Here is a 23427-nt window from a genome sequence, read left to right as displayed (position 1 = left end):
GTGGGCTTCCCAAGAAAACAAGAAATCCCAACTTGTTCAAAATGCAGCAGCACAGATCCTAACAAAAACAAGAAAGAGAACACATATCACTCCTGTTTTGAAAGATCCTCACTGGTTGACTGTATTTTCCAGGATAGATTTTAAAGTTCTTTTACTTGCTTTTAAAGCTCTAAACGGCCTAGCACCTATGTATCTTACTGAATGTCTGTCTTTATATGTTCCTATACATGACCTGAGATCTGAAAATACTGGCCTTCTGCAGATACCACATGTGAAATACAGAAAGAGTGGAGAGGCTGCTTTTTGTTTTTATGTTTCTAAATTATGGAACTCACTACCACTTTTTATCAGGTAGTCAAGCTCGGTACATTGTTTTAAAAACCACTTGAAAACATCTTTTTAATTTAGCTTTTAGTTAAAATGGTTCTCTGTTCTTTCTATTTATCTTTCTTTTTTATTCAGTTTTATTGTTTTCATTCTATTAAGACCTTCCTAATTTCTATTTCTTTTTCAAGCATAAATTGACATTTTTGTTGCTTTACTGTATTACTGTGTTTGAGCAAAAAGTTGTGGAATGTGAGCAGGCAGTCATTTTGAATGAACTGCAGAGAAGTGAGTTAGAGAAGGAAAATGCACAACTAGAGAAGAGTACTGATGAATTGCAGGAACAGTTGCAAAAGATTAGATATATATAAAAAAAGGAATCACAGAAGGTTGCGTATTACAAAAGAAAATGCGATTCTGAAGGAGATTTAGCACATGGGGAGAGGGACCTGAATGAGCAGGTGCAGTTCTGGCAGGGAGAATATGAAGGCTTGAAAACAGAGACAGACAGGAGAGTGAGTCACAATATTAGCACGTGTGAAAAAGGAAAGTATAGTGATGCTGTAAGAGAGGCTTATATGGATTTAGTAGCAAACATGGGCGTTCGTGCACGAAAGGCTTCTAAGATAGTCAGAATAGTTTTGGATAAATTGGTACTGTAGGTATTCAGGTCGACAGATTGCCAGGGGAAAGTTTTTGTAAATATCTTGTGGTAGAAGCGAGACAAGTTTCTACAAAGAAAAGATTAAGAATTCTTATGTTAATTAAACCAGAACACTTGTTAGGAAAGAGAGTTAGACCTGCTTTTGATGAGAAAGACAGGAAGGTGTGGTACAAGGGCACAGTCGTTGAAATGAGACTAGATGGCCAGGAGTATGTTTTTAAATAAATATGATGGATTTAGAATTCCCTCGGGAGGGGGATCAGAATACCTCCTGGGTATCCCTGCCTGTCGCAAGAGGCGACTAAAAGGGTTGTGTCAGGAAGGGCATCCGACGTAAAACCATCTTGCCAAAACCATGGTTGCAAAGAACACAAAGCACATAGCGGATCGGTCGGGGCCCGGGTTAACAACGGCCGCCATTAGTGCTGTGTCCCAACAGGGTACTAATGGAAATTATGCTACTGTGGGGAAAACTGTAGAGTGGGGGCTACAGAAAAGAAACAAGGTGAAGGGGCCTGGAAGGAATGTTAAGTCAATGAGAGTGGGGAGTTGGAATGTTGGTACCATGACAGGGAGAGGGAGAGAATTGGTTGAAACTATGGCAAGGAAAAAAGTGGAGATCTTGTGTGTGCAAGAAACCAAGTGGAAAGGAAACAGCTCAAGACACCTAGGAGTGGGATACAAGATTCTATACGCTGGAAAGAGTACAAAAATGAATGGAGTGGGTGTGATAGTGTGCAAAGACCTAGCAGACAAGATAGTGAGGGTGGTTAGACACTCAGACAGGACTATCAATGTACAGGTGGCTTTTGAGGGCGGGTTGTGGAATATCATCTCTGTATATGCACCACAGGTAGGAAGACCACAGGAGGAAAAGGATAGTTTCTTGGAAGATCTCGAAGAAGTGGTTAGCAGAATCCCAGGAAATGAAATGGTGGTAATTGAAGGAGACTTCAATGCGCATTTAGGAGAGAAATGCCCAGATTATCCAGATGAACATGTCAGAGAGGGCTAGGAGAGAGAAATGAAGAAGGAGGAAGGCTACTAGAAACACTCCAAGCTCTTGAATTGTTTGCAGTGAACACAGGGTTCACGAAGAATTATGAGCAAAAGGTGACATACAGGAGTGGAGGCCATACCCAAATAGACTACATATTAGTGAGAAGAATTGATAGAGCGAAAGTCCAAAATGCTAAAGTCCTGCCCTATGAGGCTGTTACCAGACAACACAGGCTACTGGTGATGGAAATCACAATATTGAAGGAGCGAAGAATAAAGCAGAGAAAACACCCAGCACGAACAAAAGTGTGGAAACTGAGAGAAAACAAAGTAGATTTCAACAAGCTGGTGAGAGAAATGAAAAACAACACAGAGGAAATAGAGGAGCCTTCAGTTGAAGAAGAGTGGACTGAGATGAGCCACATCCTAGAAGAGGCTGCTACCAGGGTTTGTGGAAAGACAAGAGGAGGCAGACCGAGGGAAAATGAAGAGTGGTGGTGGGATATGGAAGTTCAGGAAACACCGAAGGAAAAGAAAAAAGTACACAAGGCACTGAAAGATGGCACTGGAGAATTACAAGAATATAAGAGACTAAAGAAGGTAGCAAAAAGAAGTGTAGCAAGACCAAAGGAAAGAGCCTGGAAAGAATGGTATGAGAGACTTGAAACAAAGGAAGGAGAGGACCAAATCTACAAGATTGCTAAACATAGAGCGAGACAGAAAAAAGATATTATCCGGGTGGCAGTACTCAAGGATGGAGAAGGCAGAGTCTTGATTAAAGAAGAACAGATCAAGCAAAGATGGCTGGAGTACTTCAAAAATCTGTTAAATGTAGAAAATGAGAGGGAGAACCTAGTGGAGGCAGAAATAGTGTGTGGACCAATCCAAGAAATTTCAGTAAAGGAAGTGACAGAAGCTATCAAAGAGATGAAAGTGGGCAAAGCAACTGGACCATCAGGAATAGCAGCAGAACACTTTAAGAACCTCGATGAAGAGGGGATTCATTGGCTGACGAGATTGCTAAACAATATTGCAAAGGAAGAGAGAATTCCAGAAGAATGGACAAAAAGCAGTATGGTTACCATCTACAAGGAGAAAGGAGACCCAATGGAGTGTAAAAACTATAGAGGAATACAACTTCTGGAACGTGGATTGAAAATCCTGGAAAAAATTCTGGACAAGAGACTCAGGAAGATAGTCAGGATCCACAACTCACAATTTGCATTCTCAGCGGGGAAAAGCACAACAGATGCCATTTTTGTGATGAGACAGTTACAGGAGAAGACACTTGAGAAAGGGAAAAAGCTGTATGTGGCCTTTCTGGACTTGGAGAAGGCATATGACTGTGTGCCCAGAGAGGTGGTGTATTGGTGCTTGAGGAAGAAAGGAGTACCAGAAAGCATGGTGAAGTTAGTTCAAGCAACCTATAGAGATGCAACTACGAAGGTGGTCACACAACGGGGAGAGACAAAAGAGTTTGAAATCACAGTTGGAGTACACCAAGGATCAGCACTAAGTCCTTTCCTTTTTATAAACATTATTGACACACTGACAGAGGAGGTAAGAACAGAAGTGCCTTGGGAACTCATCTTTGCTGATGATGTGGCACTGATGGCAGATTCAGAAGTAGAACTACAGGAGAAAGTGTTCAAATGGCAGGGGAGTCTGGAAAAGGGTGGACTGAAAATGAATGCAGAAAAATCAGAAATAATGGTAATGGAGAGAAGAGGAGATACTATGACCAATGTTGAGGAGACAAATGGAGGAAAACTGAAACAGGTTGATGGCTTTAAATACCTTGGATCAAAACTGGTAAAGGGAGGAGAAACACTGGAGGCAGTAAAACAAAGAGTGAAAGCTGGATGGAACAAGTGGTGGGAAATAATTGGAATAATCTGTGACAGGAAAATTCCTAGAAAGTGCAAAATGTACAAGACTGTGATTAGACCTGTACTACTATATGGAGCTGAATACTTGGCAGTTGGAAAGAGGGAAGAGAACTTGATGAGAAGAACTGAAATGAGGATGTTGAGATGGATTCTGCAGATTTCAATGAAGGATAAGATCAGAAATGAAGAAATCCGTAGACGATGTAGGGTGGTGGATGTAGTTGAGAAGATGCGAGAGGCGAGGTTACGGTGGTATGGACATATCATGAGGAGGGACGTTGAGGAAGTAAAAAAGAGGGTAATGGAATTTGAGGTGGAAGGTAACAGGGGAAGAGGCAGGCCTAGAAAGAGATGGATAGATTGTGTGAGAAAAGATATGGAGGTATGTGAAGTGAGTGAGGAAGATGTGCTCGACAGAGACAAGTGGAGAAGAGCAACCAAAGCAGCTGACCCCAGGACAGTCTGGGACTAAGGCTGTGAAGAAGAAGAAGAAGATGATGATGGATTTAGAAAAATGTGGTGGTTTGCTTTGTGGAAAGATTATATGAATAGTTATTTAGAATTGCTTCCTGTTAGTGCAGAGGACTTTGTAGGCAAGAAAATGGAGCACATTTGTGAGCAGTGAAGATGGGAGTGAATGTTGGTGGCCAGGCAGGGCAGTCTGTGTAAATAGAACAGGAGACTTGTTTGTTGTGGATTGTGTAGAGGAGGGTGATGATGACGTTAGTGGCTTTAATTGATTATCCACTGTTAGATGATCACATGTATAATGAGGTGAGGATTGTTGCTTAGGTTTCTTAAGTTCGGGCAGTTGCTAATGTTACACTGTGTATCAGATGCAGATAATTTTGAGGAATACGAAAAGGAAAACATCTTGTAGCTGATGCTGATGCGCCAGGGAGGCTGGAGAAAAGTTGATCCCTGGACCCAGCAATACGAAATTACTGCTCTATATATAACTGCTGATGCAAATAACTTCCCCGTGCCTTGTGATAACTGGTTTCCAGCACTGTCTATAGTTACTTGTGAGTTATGATTTTTACACTGTTATTCATTGTTATTCGTTGGATATGTATGTTGTTCAGGTACAGTTTATATACTTTTAAGATTTATCTTATGATGTAGCCATGCAATGCCTGTGATAATGCCTTTTTTCCCCATCAGGTCCAAAGAAAGTGCATGTCCTCAGCGACTCTATGTTGTGGGGCCTGGAAACACTGATGCCAGCAGAACAGGTGTGGCTGCACCCTGGCACAACACGCAGTGCCCACCAGCACCTGTACCACCTCCAGGCCCTGAATGAGGATATATTACTGATCATTAACATAGGGACCTATAACAGAGCCCAGGGTGACTCCTCCTATGACATCCTTAGAGCTAGGAAAGAACTGACTGTGGCAGTAAGAGCATCTCCTTGTAAGGTTCATATGGCAATTTTCTCAGTTTTGCCACGGCTCTGCGATGCCTCTTTACTGCTGGAGCTGTGAAAGAAGCTGCCCGGGCTCTTTCACAGCTCCCCTCTCACATGGACCATGTGCAGCTCCTCAGGAGCAACAGAGTGCTTCTGCAGAACCAGCAGCCCGTTGCTCAGGCCTTTGCTGCTGATGGGAAAGGGAAAATTTCTTAGTATATTTTACATTTCATTTCTCATTATTTTAGAACTTTAATTTGATATATTTTATTTTACTAGCACCAAATTTATTTTTTATAATTTACTTGTTTACTTTCATTTTGTGATATTTTGATTTTAGTTTGTCAGATCAAATGCACATTTGACCAAAGTCTTGTAAATTATCACTTTTTACAAGATATGGAAAAAAGAGCAACAATTGACTCCAACGCAATTTTAATATTCATGACTATATTTATCGTTCATACCTCATATTATGTATAATAATGATTAAATTTATAATTTATTTTAACTGTTTTGTATAGATGAAACCTTTCCAAAATGTATAAATCATTAAAGACAATTAAAAGCGTATTGTAACACATACGGCCTCCATTGCTTGTGAGAGCTGGCTGGATGGATCAGATCACTGAAGACATGCGGAAAGTGAACGTCACCCCGGAGGACACCTATGACCGCGCCAAATGGAGACGGGCGTGCCGACAAGCGGACCCTGCCGATGCGGTATTAACGCTAGGATGAAGAAGATTCATTTTAAACACTAAGTTATGAATGCAGATGCGATCGGTGCCATTAGCGCTCAGTCTGTGCTGCTAGGCTCCGCCCCCTCCGTGACGGAGCGCAGTGGGCGGGGCGCTGTTCTCCAGCCTGACTGGGAACACGGACCCGCTGATCTGTTTCACACCACAGGAAGCCCGTTTCCGCCAGGGAGTAAAAAAAAACGAGCTATGGTATCTCAGAATTCCGACTTCAAGTCTCACAGTTTTGACGTCAATTCTGGCGCCAGCAATGAAAGTACAGTAGGTTGCTCATCTGGCATAGGAAATCCACTGTTCACAATTCAGTCCAGGTACAGTGCCACATTCTACTGATATCTTCATACATTTCACAGACTTAAATAACATCTGCGTAAACTTTACATAGACTAACGTAGCTAAGTTTAAAAAAAACATATGCAAGAGCTACTTTGGTTGAGCAATTTAACCTTTTCAAGTGCGACCTAATTAATGAGTCAAAACTAACAGTAGGCCTGTACTCTTGTGGGGGTTTCGTCTGTGTGTACAAGGCAGCTCCTGCAAACACTTTACCAGCAGCTATTTCAGCACAGTAACATGAATGCAAATTTGTGGGGAGTGTTGGTCATCATTGCCTGTCCTGGACTACTTCTAAATGTACTATAATGCATACTGTTGGAGTCTGGGCAAACAGGAGGCTAGGTAATTACACTATGCTAACTAATCAATGCTGCACCACTGTCCCATGTGTGCTTCCTAGGCCACAATTGCAGGATGGAGGATCTTATTGATTTCCTCAGGGAGAGGGACATTCCAGAGTCCACTATCGGAAAAATGAAGGAAGTAAAGGTAGTTAACAGAATGGATGTGTTCATGTTTATTGTAACTAACTCCCACTGACCTACTGTAGATATTAACAGCACTTTCAGTACTGTGAAAAGTCAGAGACCACCCTTTCGTTTATTTAATTCCCTGTCAAAACGGCCATTAAGTGCAATTAATTTATTTTTCAATGTCAGAAATTATTCCAGGAAACATATTTAACACAAAATTACACAAAAGCATCCACATCTAAATATAACGTCAGATCTTTCATTGTTTAGTGTGTCCACCTTCTGCCTTTATTACAGCTTCCATTATTTACAGGAGACCTTCTTTGAGTTTTTCAAATAAATCCACTGGGATATTCGTTCATGCTTCTTGTAAACACCTCCAAAGTTCAGTCTTAGAAGTTGGTTGTATTTTCTGCTTCTGCCGATCCAAATCCAAATCCACTCAATGACTCATCGTCCATAAAGCCTTACTTACCTCAAGTGTCCAGTTTTGGTGTTCTAGGGCAAATTTTCTTCTCTTCTGTCTATTTCCTTTTCAAATAGTGACTTTTTGACAGCTACACACCCCTTCAGACCCATTGCATTGTGTTGTCTTCTTACAATGGAAGTATTGACAGAAACACTTGTGGATTTTTTTCAGATCTGATGCAGGAGTTGTTACGGATTCAGTCAGTGAAACCGAAACCAAGTAGTGAACCCACTTGCGGGAGCCGACTGAGACGAGTCGTGATCCTAATACCGTAGCCGAAGGAGAGAGCCGAGAGTCCAAGGGAAGCCAGTGATCCAAACCGAGAGGGAGTAGCCAAAGCCAAACCGTAATCCAAAACCGTAGACGAAGGGGAGAGCCGAGAATCCAAGGGAAGCCAGTGATCCAAACCGAGAGGGAGTAGCCAAAGCCAAACCGTAATCCAAAACCGTAGACGAAGGGGAGAACCGAGAATCCAAGGGAAGCCAGTGAACCAAACTAGAAGAAAGCAACCGAAGCCGAGCCGTAATCCAATAGACGTAGTAAAAGGGAAAAAACCAAAGTCGGAACCAGAACAGTACAAGGAGGTTGAAGGCGTAGCGCAACTAAGAAGCTCGAAAGGGAAACCAATACTGAGCGAGGAGGTAGGGAAAGACTAATGCTTAAATACCAGATGAGACGGAGGTGTGGTGGTGAACGCGTACCGTGATAGGTGGACTGATGAACTAAGGCTACGCCTTCTTCTGCCTCTTTCGTTGCCGAGAGGCAGGGATCGTAACAGGAGTGATAAAAACGTTCACTTCTGTCTATGTGATGGTGATGTCTACCAGGCCTTGCACGAGTCCCATTTTCTCTATATATTGTAGTAATTTTTAACTCCAGTTTTGGAAACTCTTGTTTTTCACTTATTTTCCTTTGACTTATATTTTCCTAACGCAAGTGAATTATCTTAATATTATCAGAAATATCGCCTCTAGCCATTTCAGATGCACATGACAAAGATATGTGCAAGGCAGCTGTGGTGTGTTTGGGTAGTTAGTGTCCAATGTTAGTGTCTACCCAATGTTAGTGTCACTTTTAATGGAAAGTGTTCTAATATAATGTCAGTGACAGTTTTGGTATCAACTTGTGTTGGGAGGACACAGCTGTAACTTGTTTGAGTGGAAGGATGGAAGACTTAAAGTGCCAAAAGGGTGCACAAAAGTAAAGAGTGGACAAACTAAATACTGATTGATTTGATGTTATATTTAGTGTACTTTTCTGTCAAATATGTTTCTTGCATTATTTTCTGACACCAAAAACTAAATAATTTGCACTGAATGGCTGTTTTAACTGGAAATTAAATAAATGCAAGGGTGGTCTCTGACTTCTGCACAGTACTGTACAGTATATTGATATTTTCATGTATAGTAGATATTTTCACTTTATACCTCAACAATCCCGAATGGACTTTTTCCTTAAACCAGTATCAGCATATTGATCCACATAAAATGATGCTTTAAGTATGGTATTTTGAAACTGAAAATTGGTAACACACTATTCATTTTTAGATTGATGCCAGTGTCCTGATGTTAATGACAGATGAACAGATGAGGAATTATTTGCCGTCTTATGGAGACAGATTGGCAGTGATGGGATATTGTAGGAGACACGAAAAACAGCCCAACAGTAGGAAATCAAAGCTTTTTGATAGACTGAAGTCAAAACTGAATAAAAGAAAAAAGCATAAGCACCCAGAAAATATCACTCCTCATCAAGAGGTGAACACAGAGAGGAAAGTAAGGAAAGTGGAGTTGGGCTGGATGCTGTATGAGGAAGGAAAAGGAGGCTTTATCCAGGTGAGAACCAAAAAGGGTGGTGGAACACGAAACTTAAGTGTTTCAAAGCACTGGAAAAAAAAGACCTCATAGCGGAGGCAATAAGTTTGTTTTTCCCAGATGGAAAGAATGCACATGGAAATATTTCTGGGTTTGAGGTGGATCTGACAAATGACCAAGAAGTTTCCTTAGATGAGGACAGTACAGTGGGAGCTCTATATGAAGCCTCAAAGTTAATTGTCATGAGGTTCTATCAGTCAACCAAAAAGAAACATGACAATGGTGGTGTGGAGACACAGCAAGAATCAAACACTGCAGGTCCCTCACAGGAAAACACACAGGAGTTTCCCTCTACAGACTCACAAATTGATCCACCATTGGAATTAGAAACATTAGATGTCATCTATGTTGGAAATACTGGAAATGATTTGAACTTAGGCAGTGATGACGTGGCACAATTTTATCCTGCAGATGTCACAGACGATTCCGGTTTAGCTCTGCAAAGTTCTACTACTGGGGAAAATGTTGAGGATAGCAATATCATTACAATTTTCAATGGAGACCTCTCTGAGATGGGAGAACAAAGTCTAGAAGACACTTTGCCTCTGGCACAAGAACTCAGGGAACCAGACAAAAAAATTATTGTTGTCCATTGCAGCCAAATACTATCTGAGCTTATTGAACATTTCACTGAGGAACACCTTTCATATACTCAATCAGAAATTCAAGTAAAGCTTCTACTATCAAATGGGCAATATGAGAATGGATATGATGAGGGAGGCGTTCTCAGAGATTCCCTCTCTGAATTCTGGCATGAATTCTATTAACAATGTACAACAGGTAGCACTTTCAAGATACCATTTCTCCGACATGACTATGGCAAGAAAAAGTGGCAGAGTATAGGTAGAATTATTTCTTTTGGTTGGCAGAAAGAGAAGTATTTGCTCATCAAGCTTGCTCCTGTAATCTTGGAACAGGCAGCTCTTGGATATGTGAAGAGTGATCTTGTTGACAATTTTCTAAAGTATGTCTCAGAATCTGACCGTTATACCTTGGAATGTTGTCGCAGAGACTTCAACAGTTCTGGCCAAGATGAATTACTGGAAATCTTGGACAACTACAGCTGCTGAAAAATGCCAAGTGCACACAACATTGAACAAATTCTGCAAGAACTGGCTCACAAAACCCTTATTCAAGAGCCTGCTTACACTATGTTATCGAACAGTGGGAAAGTGTACTCACTCCCCTCAGCAAAGCCCTTGAGAAAATGGAAGCTGTGTATGAAAACTTGCAGCCAACGGCAAGGAAAAGCATGTGGTCACTGAAGTTTCCCTGCACAATGAATGCACAGGAAAAGGAAATATCAAAGCATATTACAACAAACCTGCGAGAGTGTGATGGAAGGAAACACAGGCTCAGATCTCTTTCTTGGCAAGACTGTAACTGTTGACTTCACTGATATGCAAGGATTTGAGAGAAGACTTATGGCACATACATGTGGCTGGTATTTGAGAGTGTCTATTCATTATGATAGCTATCCTGACTTCAGGTGTGAAATGAACAAAATTTTGGAAAGTAATATGTAATATAATATGGGTAATGGACATAATTTAGTATTTTAGTCTGCCAACCTACAGACTACCCAGATAAGAAATATGTGCATATTTCACCATTCAAAACTTTTGGTAAGGTATACTTATTCACAGTACGCATTTAAAGGCCATCTGACCAAGTCTGTACCTTTATACACTGTATATAAGCATATAAGATGATAATATGAGTTTTGAGTGTACTTATAATAGAATGTTCATCATTTCCCTTAAGAAATTAAAAAGTCTCAGGTTAAATTGCACTTTTATTTTTGTCATTTTGGTACAAGAATATCTTTTAGACTGATTGTTCATATATTGAGTGAGAAACTAATGGATGTTTTTTCACCTTCAAAAAAGTATGGTGATGCAGTTTAATAAACACGTTCTTTTTTTGAGCCATGTGCATTCTCTACCAAGCACTTGTGCCAATGAACTCTGCTGCTATCTAGTGTCTAATAATGTTACAACTTTTGCGTTGTATGTTATTTAGTCACAATATGGCGGCAGAGTTTATTTGCACAACAACTGGACAGTTCATGACGAAGATGAATTCTAAGTGCTCACTTTGGTCAGCACTTGATTTAGAATTAATCTTTGTCATTAACTCTTCAGTTAAACGTTTCTTGGGGTAGCGGTAACTTTGCAGAACCTGATTTTTTTTTATTTGTGTTTGACTTGTTTGGTTATTTGTGGATTTTATCCGACATTTTTATGAAACGTGCAGATGAGTTCAAATTCGATGAGTTCAAATGCCTTGCGTTTAGTGAATATTATTTGTACTCTATTTTCTCTATCAGTCTCTCGACAGATATCAACTTTGATTTGGTCAACTGCTTGCAAGTAGTTCTGTGCGCCATATAAACATGGGGAAGGCATGCATCACTGAAGGTCGTCCACTGGGAGCGCGAGGGTTGAGTCGGACTTATTCTGTGATTATTCCAGGCACGATGACCAGCAGCTGACCCTGCATATGTAAATAGTGTCATAGTAGTTTTAGTGTCCTGTGTAGCTATATAAGTGTATAGCCTGTTGTTAAGTAAGGATGACCCTAATGATGTGTACGTGTTCCGTCAGTCTCCTCATGTGTATGCATATCCTGCGTTCGGTTTTTGGTTTACTTATCACGTCTCCACTAGTCCTTTGTCCTGAGAGAACCTGTATACGCTACATTGGTGTCAGAAGCGGGCAGGATGGACAACCTGTGGCAGACACTAGCTGATTCTGTCAAGCGCTGGCTGACCCTAAAAGAGACCGAGCCCACCGGCAGCACACACGGAGCCTGAGCAACTCCTGGGTGTGACAGGTGGCCACAGCCCTTACCAGGGCTACTCAGTAGTGGTCCAGTCGGTAGAATTGGGGCGACTGCCCGCTACTGCCGCCCAGCGGGTGCCCCAGAGAGGAGATGCCCTCCCTGCCGGAGCCAGCCAGCTGTTCCTACACCCGCGGCGTGGTGCGACCCGGTCACTACGATGGGGAAGCGCCTTGTGAGACATACAAGGCGCAGTTCCAGCTCGCGGCCCGGACGAATGGCTGGAGCCGGGAGATGGCCGGCCTCCTGGCGGCGGCGCTGGAAGGAGCGGCCTGCCAGTTGCTCCTGGATGTCCCGGAGGAGGACCGAGGCGAATACGCGGCGCTGGCAGCAGCTCTCCGGCTGCGCTTCGGCGTGGAGGAGGCGCCAGACCTGATGCGGGAAAGGCTGGCCCTGCGGCGGCGCCGACCAGGAGAGCGACTGGGCCCGGTCGCCACTGATGTCGTGTTCCTCCCCCACCGGGGATACCCGCTGTATCCGGGGCCTGTACCTCCACTACCGAATCGAGGACCAACCCTGCCTGGCCCTGCTCGACACCGGCTCATCGGTAACCCTACTCCAGCCGGGCGTCCTCCCCGACACTGAGGGTACCAACCCCCCAGGATGGGAGGCCTCCGGCCTGCGGATGAGGACCGTGACGGGACAGCTTGCCATCTGTCTGGGTGCAGCGATGGTGCGCCACCCCTGCTACCTCACACCCATCCAGGAGGACTGCATCCTGGGGCTGGAAATGCTGCATCGGGCAGGGGCCAGTTTGGACTTGGCCCGGCAGGAGTTGGTGTGGCAGGGAGAGCGACTTCACCTGGTGGAGGGCAGGCCCGGCGAAGGCCGACGGACGCGGGTTTGCCGGAGCTGGGGGAAAAGAGGCAGTGGTGCCGGGGCGGACCAGGCCTGTGAGCCGGGGAGCGAGAGTGCAGGATCCTGCCCCTGAGTCACCAGGGGAACAGACAAGGCGGCGGTGGCCAAGCGTTGAGTGGAAGCGAGGCGCGCCGTTGAGAACCTCTACCAGCGAAGCTGCGAAGGCCTCGATCGGGACCAGCGGCAGCGGCTCCAGGCGGTACTCGCCCAGAACGAGGACCTCTTTGCAGCGAGAGGTGAGGACTGCAACTGCACTGCCCTCATCCAACACGACGTCCCACTGGGGACCGCCGCCGAGGAAAAGATCCAGGAGATGTCCGCAGTGGGGGTGACTTAGCCCTCCGCGAACCCGTGGTCGGCGCCAGCTGTACTGGTCCGAAAAAAAGATGGCTCGTGGAGGTTCTGGGTGAACTACTGCAAGCTGAACGAGGTCACCCTGAAAGACTTCTGCCCCCTGCCGAGGATACATCACCGGGTCGACCTGGTTCAGCTCCCTTGACATCCGCTGCGGCTACTGGCAGGTGCCGCTCGCTCCCGATGCTCACCCGAAGACGGCCTTTTCCATCGGACAGGGCCCCTGGCAGTTTACTGTCATGCCCTTTGGCCTGTCCAATGCCCCGTCGACGTTCGAGAGGCTGATGGAGAGGGTGCTGGCATCGGTCCCCCGGAACCAGCGTGTGCTGTACCTGGACGACCTGCTGGTTCATGCCCGGGGTTTCAACCAGGTCTTGACAAACCTCCAGACAGTGCTTGCCTGCATCCGCCGTGCTGGCCTGAGGCCAAACCCCCGCAAGTGCGAGCTCCTGCGGCGGGAGGTGACCTTCCTGGGACATGTTGTTGGACCGCGAGGGGTGGCTACAGACCCAGGTAAGGTCGCCGCAGTGAGAGGTTGGCCAACTCCCCACACCGCCGCGGAGCTGCGGAGCTTTCTGGGGTTGGCCTCGTACTACTGGAGGTTCGTCCGGGACTTTGCCAGCATCGCTGCCCCGCTGCACCGCCTCACCAACAAGGGCCGCCATTTCGACTGGGACTCAGGCTTTGAGACGGCTTTCGGCCGGTTACGCAAAGCCCTGGGGGGGCCCCCGTGCTGGCCTACCCCGATCCGCGGTTACTGTATATCCTGGATACCAACGTGAGTGACTTGAGGGTGGGCGTGTTGTTGGCGCAGGAGGGGCCAGATGGGGAGCGTGTAGTTGCCCGTCGCGAGCTGCTGGCGGTGATGGCGGCGGTCCGCCACTTCAGGCCGTACCTGTTCGGGACCCAGTTCTGGTTGAGGACCGATGAAGTGTCCCTCACCTGGCTGCTCCACTTTAAGGAGCCGGAGGGGCAGATGGCGCGATGGATAGAGGTCCTGCAGGAGTATGACTTCACTGTCGCGCACCGTGCGGGATCTCGCCATCTCAATGCCGACGCTCTCTCGCGGCACACCGTGAGGCCGCGGACTGCCGCTACTGCGCCCGGCGGGAGCAGCGTGAAGGGGCCGTCCACACCGTGGCGGAGGTGAGCGCTGCGGCCATGGCCCTGGAGGGGTCACTGGGGGTGGGCCTGTCAGACCTGGCACAGCAACAGGCAGCTGATCCTGACGTAGGGCCGGTGCTCCGCTGGAAGGCTGCAGGAGCGCGGCCTGTGCCGGAGGAGCTTGCCCCGCACCCAAAGTCCCTCAAGGCCCTCTGCTCCCTGTGGGAGGCCTTGGAGGTAAGGGACGGGGTGCTGCGCCAGGGGTGGTGGGTACCCTCCAGTGGCGAGATCCGGTGGCAGCTGGTGGTACCACAGTCGCTCCGCGGGGCTGTGCGGGGCTCCGAGCGGTGCACGGCCAGCCAGGCGTGGGGCATTTCGGCTGTAAGAAAACCCTGCAGTGTTTCCGAGGCCACTTTTATTGGGGTCTCTGCCACCGGGACGTGGACTGGTACTGCCGAATGTGGGCGGTGTGCGTGGCGCAGAAGGGTCCCCCCAAGCGCTCTCGGGCCCCCCTCCAACAACACCAGGTGGGGGCTCCTATGGAGCGGGTGGGGGCCACCTCCACCTTGCGCTCTGGGCGTATCGGACCACGGTCCAGGAATCTACTGGGTGCACCCTGGCCTTGCTCATGCTGGGCCAGGAAATGCGAACCCCGGTGGACCTGGTCTTCGGCCCGCTGCCCGGAGACGATTCGGCACCACCGGCTGGACCGGACTACAAGTGGGACCTGCGGCAGGTGCACAGCTTTGCCCGGACCCACCTGATTCAGGCGGGAGTCTGGCAGAAACGGCACTATGACCTGCGCTGCAGGGAGCCTGCCTTCCAGCCCGGGGACTAGGTTTGGGGGTATAGCCCGCGCCGCCGCAAAGGCCTCAGAGAGGCTGAGGTCCTCGGGGCGGTGGCCGAGGTCTGCTACCATGTCCGGTTGCGAACACGGGGGAGAGTGGTGGTCCTGCACCGAGACCGCCTGGCACCCTACCGGGTTCGGGAGGAAGAGCCCCGCGGGGAGGATCCGGAGGAGCAGCCGGGGTCGGAGTCGGCTGACAATGGGGCGTCCGTGGGCCGCCAGCCGCCACCGCGGCGCAGCGGCCGCTCACGCAGAGTTCCACAGCCTTTAGCTGAGTATGAGGACAGCCTGAGGGGGATGTTCGACGTCGGCGGGACGCCAGACACTTCAGGTGGGGGCAGTGTAGCGCCCTCTCCCGGTGGTGAGGAGGAAGCGCACCTAGGCACTCAGGGTACTGCGAAGCAGGCTGGGAGTTGTAGCCGGGGAGAGTCTGAGGATCAGCACGATGACCAGCAGCTGACCCTGTTTATGTAAATTGTGTTATATTAGTTTAAGTGTCCTGTGTAGCTTTGTAAGTGTGTAGTCTTCTGTTAACGAGTTACCACCCTAAACTGTGTACGTGTTCCATTGGTCCCCTTATGTGTGTGTGTAAATCCTGTGTTGGTCTTTGTTTTGACGAGAGAATAAAAGCAGTTGCTTGTTTCGCCATCTCTTCCGCACTTGTCCTTTATCCTGTGTGAACTCCAAAACACTACAGTATCATATTTTCAGTTTCTTTTTTTAAACTTAAAAAAATTGTTTGCCCAGCATAATTTAATTTTGCACGGTAACGATATATATCACGATATAGATAGTTTTCTCATCATTTCAATAGAACATGGTTTAAAAGGAGTACAACTTTTTTATTGCCTGGAGTTAACTATTAGGTTATTATTAACTGTTGGTTGGCTACTGTGTTGTTCACATTGAACTGAAGTGTATGTCGAACATTTTAAGCACATTTTTATTTTGCAGAACTTAAACAATAAAATAAAGTTATGAACATGAATTAAATAAGTAAATATGTAATACTTCAAACAAAATTTTCACCGACTTAAATATATAATACTTCAAATAAAATGAAATAAGTAATAATTGTAAGAAGATGACTGGAGTGTGTAAAGTCAATTACACACGGAGAGATTATATGCCCACAATAATGTAACCGGAGCTTAATGGTGCCAAAGTAGGCACTGTACATAAGTCAGACCGTTCCTGTGCTGAAATTATAGGTCATATTGCAAAGCAAATGCAGAACAAGCTTGTGTCGAGTATAAAAGAACTTAAGTCACAAAATAGCCTCACTATTGATGAAAGCACAGTGAACAGGCGTGCTCATCTCATCATATACATGAGATGCGATGAGAGTGGGAAAGGGGATGTGGACAATGTATTTTTGGACATCACAGAGCTGACGGATGGCACAGACACAGAATCAATCTACAGTTGCCTGAGAGGGAGCCTTAGTAACGTGGGTTTTGATGATGAGTTCATGAAGAAATATCTCATCAGCATAGCCACTGACGGGGCTGCAGTGCTCACTGGCAAATCCTCTGGACTGCTAGGCTAAAGCGTGACTTTCCTAAAGTGCACTCCATACACTGTCTGGCACATCGCCGTGAACTGGCAGTCCAAGATGCTCTCAAAGAAGTGGCTGGGCGTAACCATTTCGAATTCTTTATCGCAAAACTATATTCACTTTATTACCAATCGACTAAGAACGCTCGGATGCTCGAGAAAGCAGCCGCAGATCTAAATGTGCAGATTTTGAAAATTGGCCAGATTTGAATATTAGATGGGTGGCAAGCAGTTTTAATACTTTAAAAGCAGTATGGAAAGATTTCCCTGCATTAGCACACCATTTTAAAACAGCAAGCGAGGGAGGATGCATCACGCAGTGCCACTGAGAGACAGAAACACAAGGGACTACACAAACGCCTCACTAACTCCTCATCTGTTGCTGATTTGGCATCTATGAAAGACGCTCTCCGTGAGCTGCTGGGCCTCTCCCTGAAACTCCGAAACAGAGACACATCTCTGGTGGAGTCCAGTTGCCACATTCAGCAGACCTTCGATATCTTGACAGCCAGGAAAGACACCGGCGGTCAATCCGCAGTGAAGGCCAAGCAGCGCTCGTCACTGGACATGTTTAAAGATGTTGACATCTCAGAGGGTACAGGAAAGATAAACTGGCTCCAGTTCTATCAGTCTGTGATCAATAGCCTTACAAAGCGACTCGGAATCTGAATTAGTCCAGATGCTGAAACCGCTGGATAAGGGCTTCTGGCCACAGGATCGTGAGGTCTTAATTCTTTACGGGGAAGGTGAAGTTGGTGCGCTTGCTAAAGCACTGGGCGAACCCGTCAGAGAGGCAGGGGAGGAATTCCGAGACAGGAAATTATAAGGCAAAGCATCAGGACAGACGCTGGGAAAACTCCACAGCAGGCCGGACGTGCCTCGCCACCTCAGCCGACTGCGAGCGGGGGTTCTCTGCCCTGAGTGACACTAAGAGAAAACAAAGCCTTTCCTCACTTCTTTTTGTTGATCTGAATGGACCTCCTTTGGAGAGATTCGATCCCTGCCTTTTGTATCATCTTGGAGTAAAGCAGGCCACCGCTCGTCCACTTCATGGGCAACAGGACGGACACCACAGACAGCTGAGCCCAGGCCTCTGTGGTCACTTCTATTGTAAGGTAAGAGTAACTCCTGTTAAACTATAACTATATAATCCAGTGCTCGCTTTGTATGCGCTAGTTGACTGGCCTTTCACGCGTGATGCGTCCCCCCCCAAACCAGGGGTGAGCTCCCCCTGATGCCAAGATATAATTCGCACCCTGCTGTAACATCATGTGTTGTCACACAGCTTTGTTAAGTGCCTGGAGGCAACCTTGTTGTGAAAGGCGCTATGTAAAAATAAATTAAATTGAACTGAAATTGAATATAGGACAGCTTTTGTCTAAGTCATTTCTGTTTGAGGAGGTGCCAGTTACTGAAAGTAACGATTCACACACTTCAGACACCACTTTCCTTATTGCAAGCACTCCGAGTAGCCTACACAGTAAAAAACCGCTCCAGCCACAAGGAATCGCAGCCCTACCTGTGAACAGACTGTGAGTTTCTTTTAACGCCACAGAAAGTAGTATTTGTGCTGCTTTTGTTCCTCAGATGTATTGAACTGATGACTAAAGCTATAATACAGCAATAGCTAGTCTGTATTTTACATTGTTTACATTTTTCTAATTTACTCATATTTTTAGCTGTGGCTAAATATATTTTCCCAGAAACTAGATTACTCAAATGATTTCTAGCAAAAAAAATATCTGGCTAATTACGACATTTTTCTGTTAGGTAGTATTATTTTTTCCAACATTTTTATCAAACTTATCTGGCGAATTCTGATAAAGCTGTAATACAGCAATAGCTAGTCTGTATTTTACATTGTTTACATTTTTCTAATTTACTCATATTTTTAGCTGTGGCTAAATATATTTTCCCAGAAACTAGATTACTCAAATGATTTCTAGCAAAAAAAATATCTGGCTAATTACGACATTTTTCTGTTAGGTAGTATTATTTTTTCCAACATTTTTATCAAACTTATCTGGCGAATTCTGATCAGCTTGCCCAGAAGGATTGAGGTTTGACTGTAACTATAAATATCGTTTGAACCCTTTGTGTCATCAACGTGTCGCTGTCAAATTGTAAACATTACTGTTGGCTAGATGTCTCGTAAGTTTAAAACTCATACTGATCACTGATTTCAAATACAAATGTTTAAAATAGCAATTGCTTAGTGTGACTCTCAGAGAACAGCTTAGTTTGGTTCTGAAGAGGTTCTGTAATTCTGTTTTTATGTTCGCCTGCTTATCGACATTGATGCCCTGCAATGAACTGTCGAATTTAAAAGACAAGACAGTTGTGAAGACTTATTGTTCATGAGTCCAAATCACGTCCATATTAGCTCAACTCAACAGACAACACTGAGGACTGGATGGAAATATTACACCATCATGAGAGCTCTCCGCTGCTGACAGTCTCATCACACTCTGTTGGTGAAGGTGAGCTGCAGGAATCAGTCGACTGTGTTCACGTGTGAGTGATCGGGCACACATGGCAAATCTTTAATCATTCATTTAAATATTAAATACATATGAACTTCAATGTAACTGAAATCACAAATTGGAAATGAACTCTGCCTCCTTCTGTTATCTTGACACAGGTAGATTTCAGCGTGACTGGCTGAGCCACTTTCTGACCCCCAGCCAACTGCTGTCTCAGACCAACATGAGTAACAGCCCGGCGTTTCTCGGGAGGATGATTTCGGAGGTCAGCTTGAGTGTATTTTTCTTTAACACCAATATATTTGTGTGCAATGAACTTCACTGGGTAAGCATTATTTTGACACTAAGATTTCCATACGTTTTCCAACTTAATGCCTCCTTTTCCAAACCTTGGAAATCAGTCATTTTTAAGAAAAGGATACAGCACATGTGTCAGGGATTGTGCTCTGCAAAAGGATGTACAGCCATCGTGAATTTTCACAGGTTCCACAGTGCAAGAGCAGGTATTCTTAAGACACCGTCTGCCACCTGTACCCAACACCAGCAGCTGAGTCTAGCAGTCCTATCTGGAGCTCAGGGCCCCTGCGATCCTGCAGAGGCAGTAGCAGCACATCCTCCACAAGCACATGAGTCAGGTGCTCTGTACTGCAGGGAGCTCTGGGCTGCAGCTACAGTGGGACAAGGAAAAACAGGACACTGTTAGCAGCTCTTCCTCAAGACTCATCATGATGTAAACAGATGGAACTATACAACCTGTCACTATAGCTCTTTTAGAAAAAGCATGACACAGGCCAGTCCTATGGAAGCCATTATCAAGGTCTGACATTACATCATAGCATATATTTTGAATGTATTGTTTTAGACGTAGGAGTACTGCAGTTGATGCACCACATATTGATGTTAGGAAATGGCACTTACTGCATCAAACATAATGCCCATCTGCCTCAAGCACACTTAAAAATGTAATTGTGAAGAAATGGAAGCAGTGAAGGCAGTTTCATCAGGAAACAGTACCTCAGTGTGGAACAGGCGCGCAGGGCCTGCAGACAGACAGCTCGGCTCAGGGCATCACTGGGCTGCTTTTTAACAAACGCCTGTGAAGAGACGGGAGAGAAATGTAAACCCCACTTCCCTCCATCAAAAGACACCAGGACAGGGCCTGTGCTCATCTAGAGGCACAGCTGAGAATCCAGAGACTGTGCAGCTGCAGTGAGGAAGAGAGCGAGGGCACCTCTCTCCCCTCTGATTTCTACTGACAGTAAGGACTGTCAGAGCATCCGTGTGGGAAAACAGCAGACAGGCGGCTGCGTCAGACACACTGACCATCATTGTCGCCAGGAGCTCGGCCTTGGCAGGGAAGCTGGGAGCTCCAGAGGGACTGGCGCTGCGCACTGCCTGTGCCATCATGCCCACACTGCGGCACAGGCTCAGTCTGACGCTGGGCTCCTACAGGGGGACACACAGCAGCTCACTCACTGACAGCCCAGGCAGACCCTGAAAGGAGTGAAAAACTCACTGGAATAAATCCTGACTGCACACACCTTACAGAATGTACCAGCAGGTTAGTCAAGTCTGCAGAAAGCAGTTATGAAGTTCACACTATGAGGTCTTCTGCTCTTAATAGCAAATTTAAACATAAAAATCTTAACTGTGATCTTTAAATTTCCTTCCTCTCTGGTGATAAAATGACCAGTAAAACTAGTTTTAGCTCAAGTCCTGGGGTGATTGCTGTGTGGAGTTTGCGTGTTCTCCCTGGGTTTCCTCCAGGTGCTCCAGTTTACTCCCACAATCCAGCAACATACTGGTAGGTTAATTGGCCTGTGGTAACATTAGCCTGGTGTGAGTGTCTGTGTGCCCTGTGAAGGACTAGCGTCCCGCCCGGGGTGTACCCCGCCTTGTGCTGTAGCTTGCTGGGATAGGCTCAGGCAGTACACAACCTACACTCAATAAAGCAGTTTGAACACTGGTTTAATGTTTACTTCCATTCATATGTTGTCAGTTTCTAGAATGTCAAATCTCTATAATCAGTGACTTTCTGAAAAAGGTAGAAAATGCTTCTCTACGGAAAAGTGCTTTGAAAATCTCTCCATCTGTCCTCATACTTTAAGATGCTCCGCGTCTGTCCATCAGTCGTGTAGAAAGGAATCGCTCAGAGACTTCCGGTTTTCATGGCTGTCGTCAACAGCAGTAGAAGCCCTGAGTCTGTGTGTGAGGAGTGGGAACAGATCACCTCACCTCTCTCTCCACAGGATTCTCAAATCCTGTTTCTTTCGCACTGTCCTGAAGCGCTTGTTTCACAGTCTCCTGCTGAGAGAGGTGCTGGGTAGCCGCACCGACACACTGGTACAGGAAGGCCTGTGACACTGGAGAAGAGGACAGTGAGCACTGAGCTCAGGAGGCTGCTCTGTACAGCTGCACTGAGAGGACATGTTAGCTGTGGATAGGAATGCTCCCATCGATCAGCCGCTGATCGACATCAGCCGATTTTCATTCCAAATGACTCGATCGGTGGTCTCTAAACTGACCAATCTCAAAAACCAATTTTGCGATGACTACATTTCCGACATTACCTGAACATACAGTAGCAACATGTCCTCGCCAGTCTGGCAGTTTTTCCACACTTCTACAAAAAACGAAGAATTTACAGTTTGCAATACATGTGCAAAAGAAGTCGCTCGTGGGAGATCACCGGCTAGAACGTTCAACACCATGAACCTCATCAGAGATTTGAGAACTCAACACCAAAAAGAATACGCAGAGTGTGAACAATTAGCAAGTGCAAGAGCTGCGGCGACTAGCAAACCGACTCTCGCTCAGCCATCAATAACGGCAACACTTAAAACACTGGAGCCTTACAGCAGGCACAGCAAGACAGCCGAAAGAACTACGGGCAGGATCTCTGCAGGCGACGTATGAGGAGATTCTGAATGAAGATAAAAGCGATGGTCGGGACAGGAATGACTCGACAGCATCAGAGATTAATCTCCACCTCAGTCAGCAACTCATCCCAAGAAGCACAGAGCCAGTGGCTTTCTGGAAGAGCAATCCAAGCCGTTTCCCTGCCTTGGCAGAAGCAGCTCAGGTCTACCTTTGCGCTGCTTGTACGAGTGTGGACAGCGAGCGTCTATTCAGCACAGCAGCGCACATTTTGCATGAGATGAGGAACAGATTGTCTTCAACACACGCACAGCTGCTCCCATTCATAAACAAGAATCTGCCCTCGATGATTAGTAAACAAGAGGCTCAGTAGCTAAAGAGCCAAATGATTCTGACTTCTTTCCTTTTGGTTGAAGTTGGCTACTATCTTCTTGTTAAACATCTTATTGAACATTTTATTTATTTTATTAGAATTATGGGTTTTGATTAAGACAAGCCTTTAATGTTGTTTTAGCTGTTTTTTTGTTATTGCTATATACTGTATGTGCCAAATGTACTGTATATGTAATATTTATAAAAGTTTTTGTGTGCATGTTTGATGAGTAAAAAGTCTTTATTTTATTTTAAGTGATTATTTTATTTCTTTTAGTCAGTAGTGTTTATTTTATGGTAATTGAACAATAAGCCCACTACATTTTATTTTGTTAATAAAAATAAACAAATTATACCTGTGGTCTAGTTCATTTTAATGGGAAAAAATAACCAGGGTAACACTTAGCCATGGGACATGAGGCGTGTACATGGCTTACTGTAATGATTTTAACAGAAAAAAGCGTCCGATTCTAATGACAGGGAATCGGCCCTCAACAGCCTGATGGGAGCATCCCTAGCTGTGGAAACGACACACTGAAGTAGAGCACAGAGCGCAGAACCTTGAAGGGGCTCTCCCCTCTACTGCACAATCAAACACTGCTCACAGCTCACATCAACACAACAGCACACACGTATGAACCTAGCCTGAACAGACACACACCTTACAACATCTAATACACAGCAAATTACAGACACACCTGCTATGTCACTACGTCACAACACTAGGTGAGGAATAAGACTTTTAGAGAGTAAAAGTCCCAGCTTCTCATGTAGCTCAGCCTTCTGTCAGACTCACCTTCTCCTCAGAGGTGGAGCTGAGAGAGCAGAGCACTCTGACTGTGGCCTGAGTGAGCCTACAGGCCCACACCTCATCCGCCACTGCGCTCAGTGTGTTAGAGAGCAGCTGCAGACACACAGGGGAGGCAATCAGGTCCAC

At 45.7% G+C, this 23427-nt stretch overlaps 1 protein-coding gene and 2 pseudogenes across 1 annotated transcript; 2 read left to right on the top strand and 1 right to left on the bottom strand.

The window, feature by feature from the left end:
* The first annotated feature begins 6795 nt into the window (after positions 1 to 6795).
* LOC148815418 (uncharacterized) lies at positions 6796 to 9666 on the top strand (annotated as a pseudogene).
* A 43-nt stretch (positions 9667 to 9709) lies between these two features.
* LOC148815417 (uncharacterized) lies at positions 9710 to 12012 on the top strand (annotated as a pseudogene).
* Positions 12013 to 19872: 7860 nt separating this feature from the next.
* On the bottom strand, positions 19873 to 21832 carry LOC148815416 (maestro heat-like repeat-containing protein family member 1). The gene is made up of 5 exons (XM_088905117.1): positions 21812 to 21832; positions 21477 to 21596; positions 20565 to 20687; positions 20256 to 20335; positions 19873 to 19909 (listed from the first exon to the last, which is right to left on the bottom strand). Exons 1-5 carry the CDS (start codon positions 21830 to 21832, stop codon positions 19873 to 19875), a joined length of 381 nt encoding a protein of 126 aa, XP_088761243.1.
* Positions 21833 to 23427: the final 1595 nt, after the last annotated feature.

Source organism: Atractosteus spatula, chromosome 25 (assembly GCF_055471065.1).
Source record: "Atractosteus spatula isolate fAtrSpa1 chromosome 25, fAtrSpa1.hap1, whole genome shotgun sequence".
NCBI lineage: Eukaryota > Metazoa > Chordata > Actinopteri > Semionotiformes > Lepisosteidae > Atractosteus > Atractosteus spatula.
This window is presented reverse-complemented; position numbering and strand designations above follow the sequence as displayed.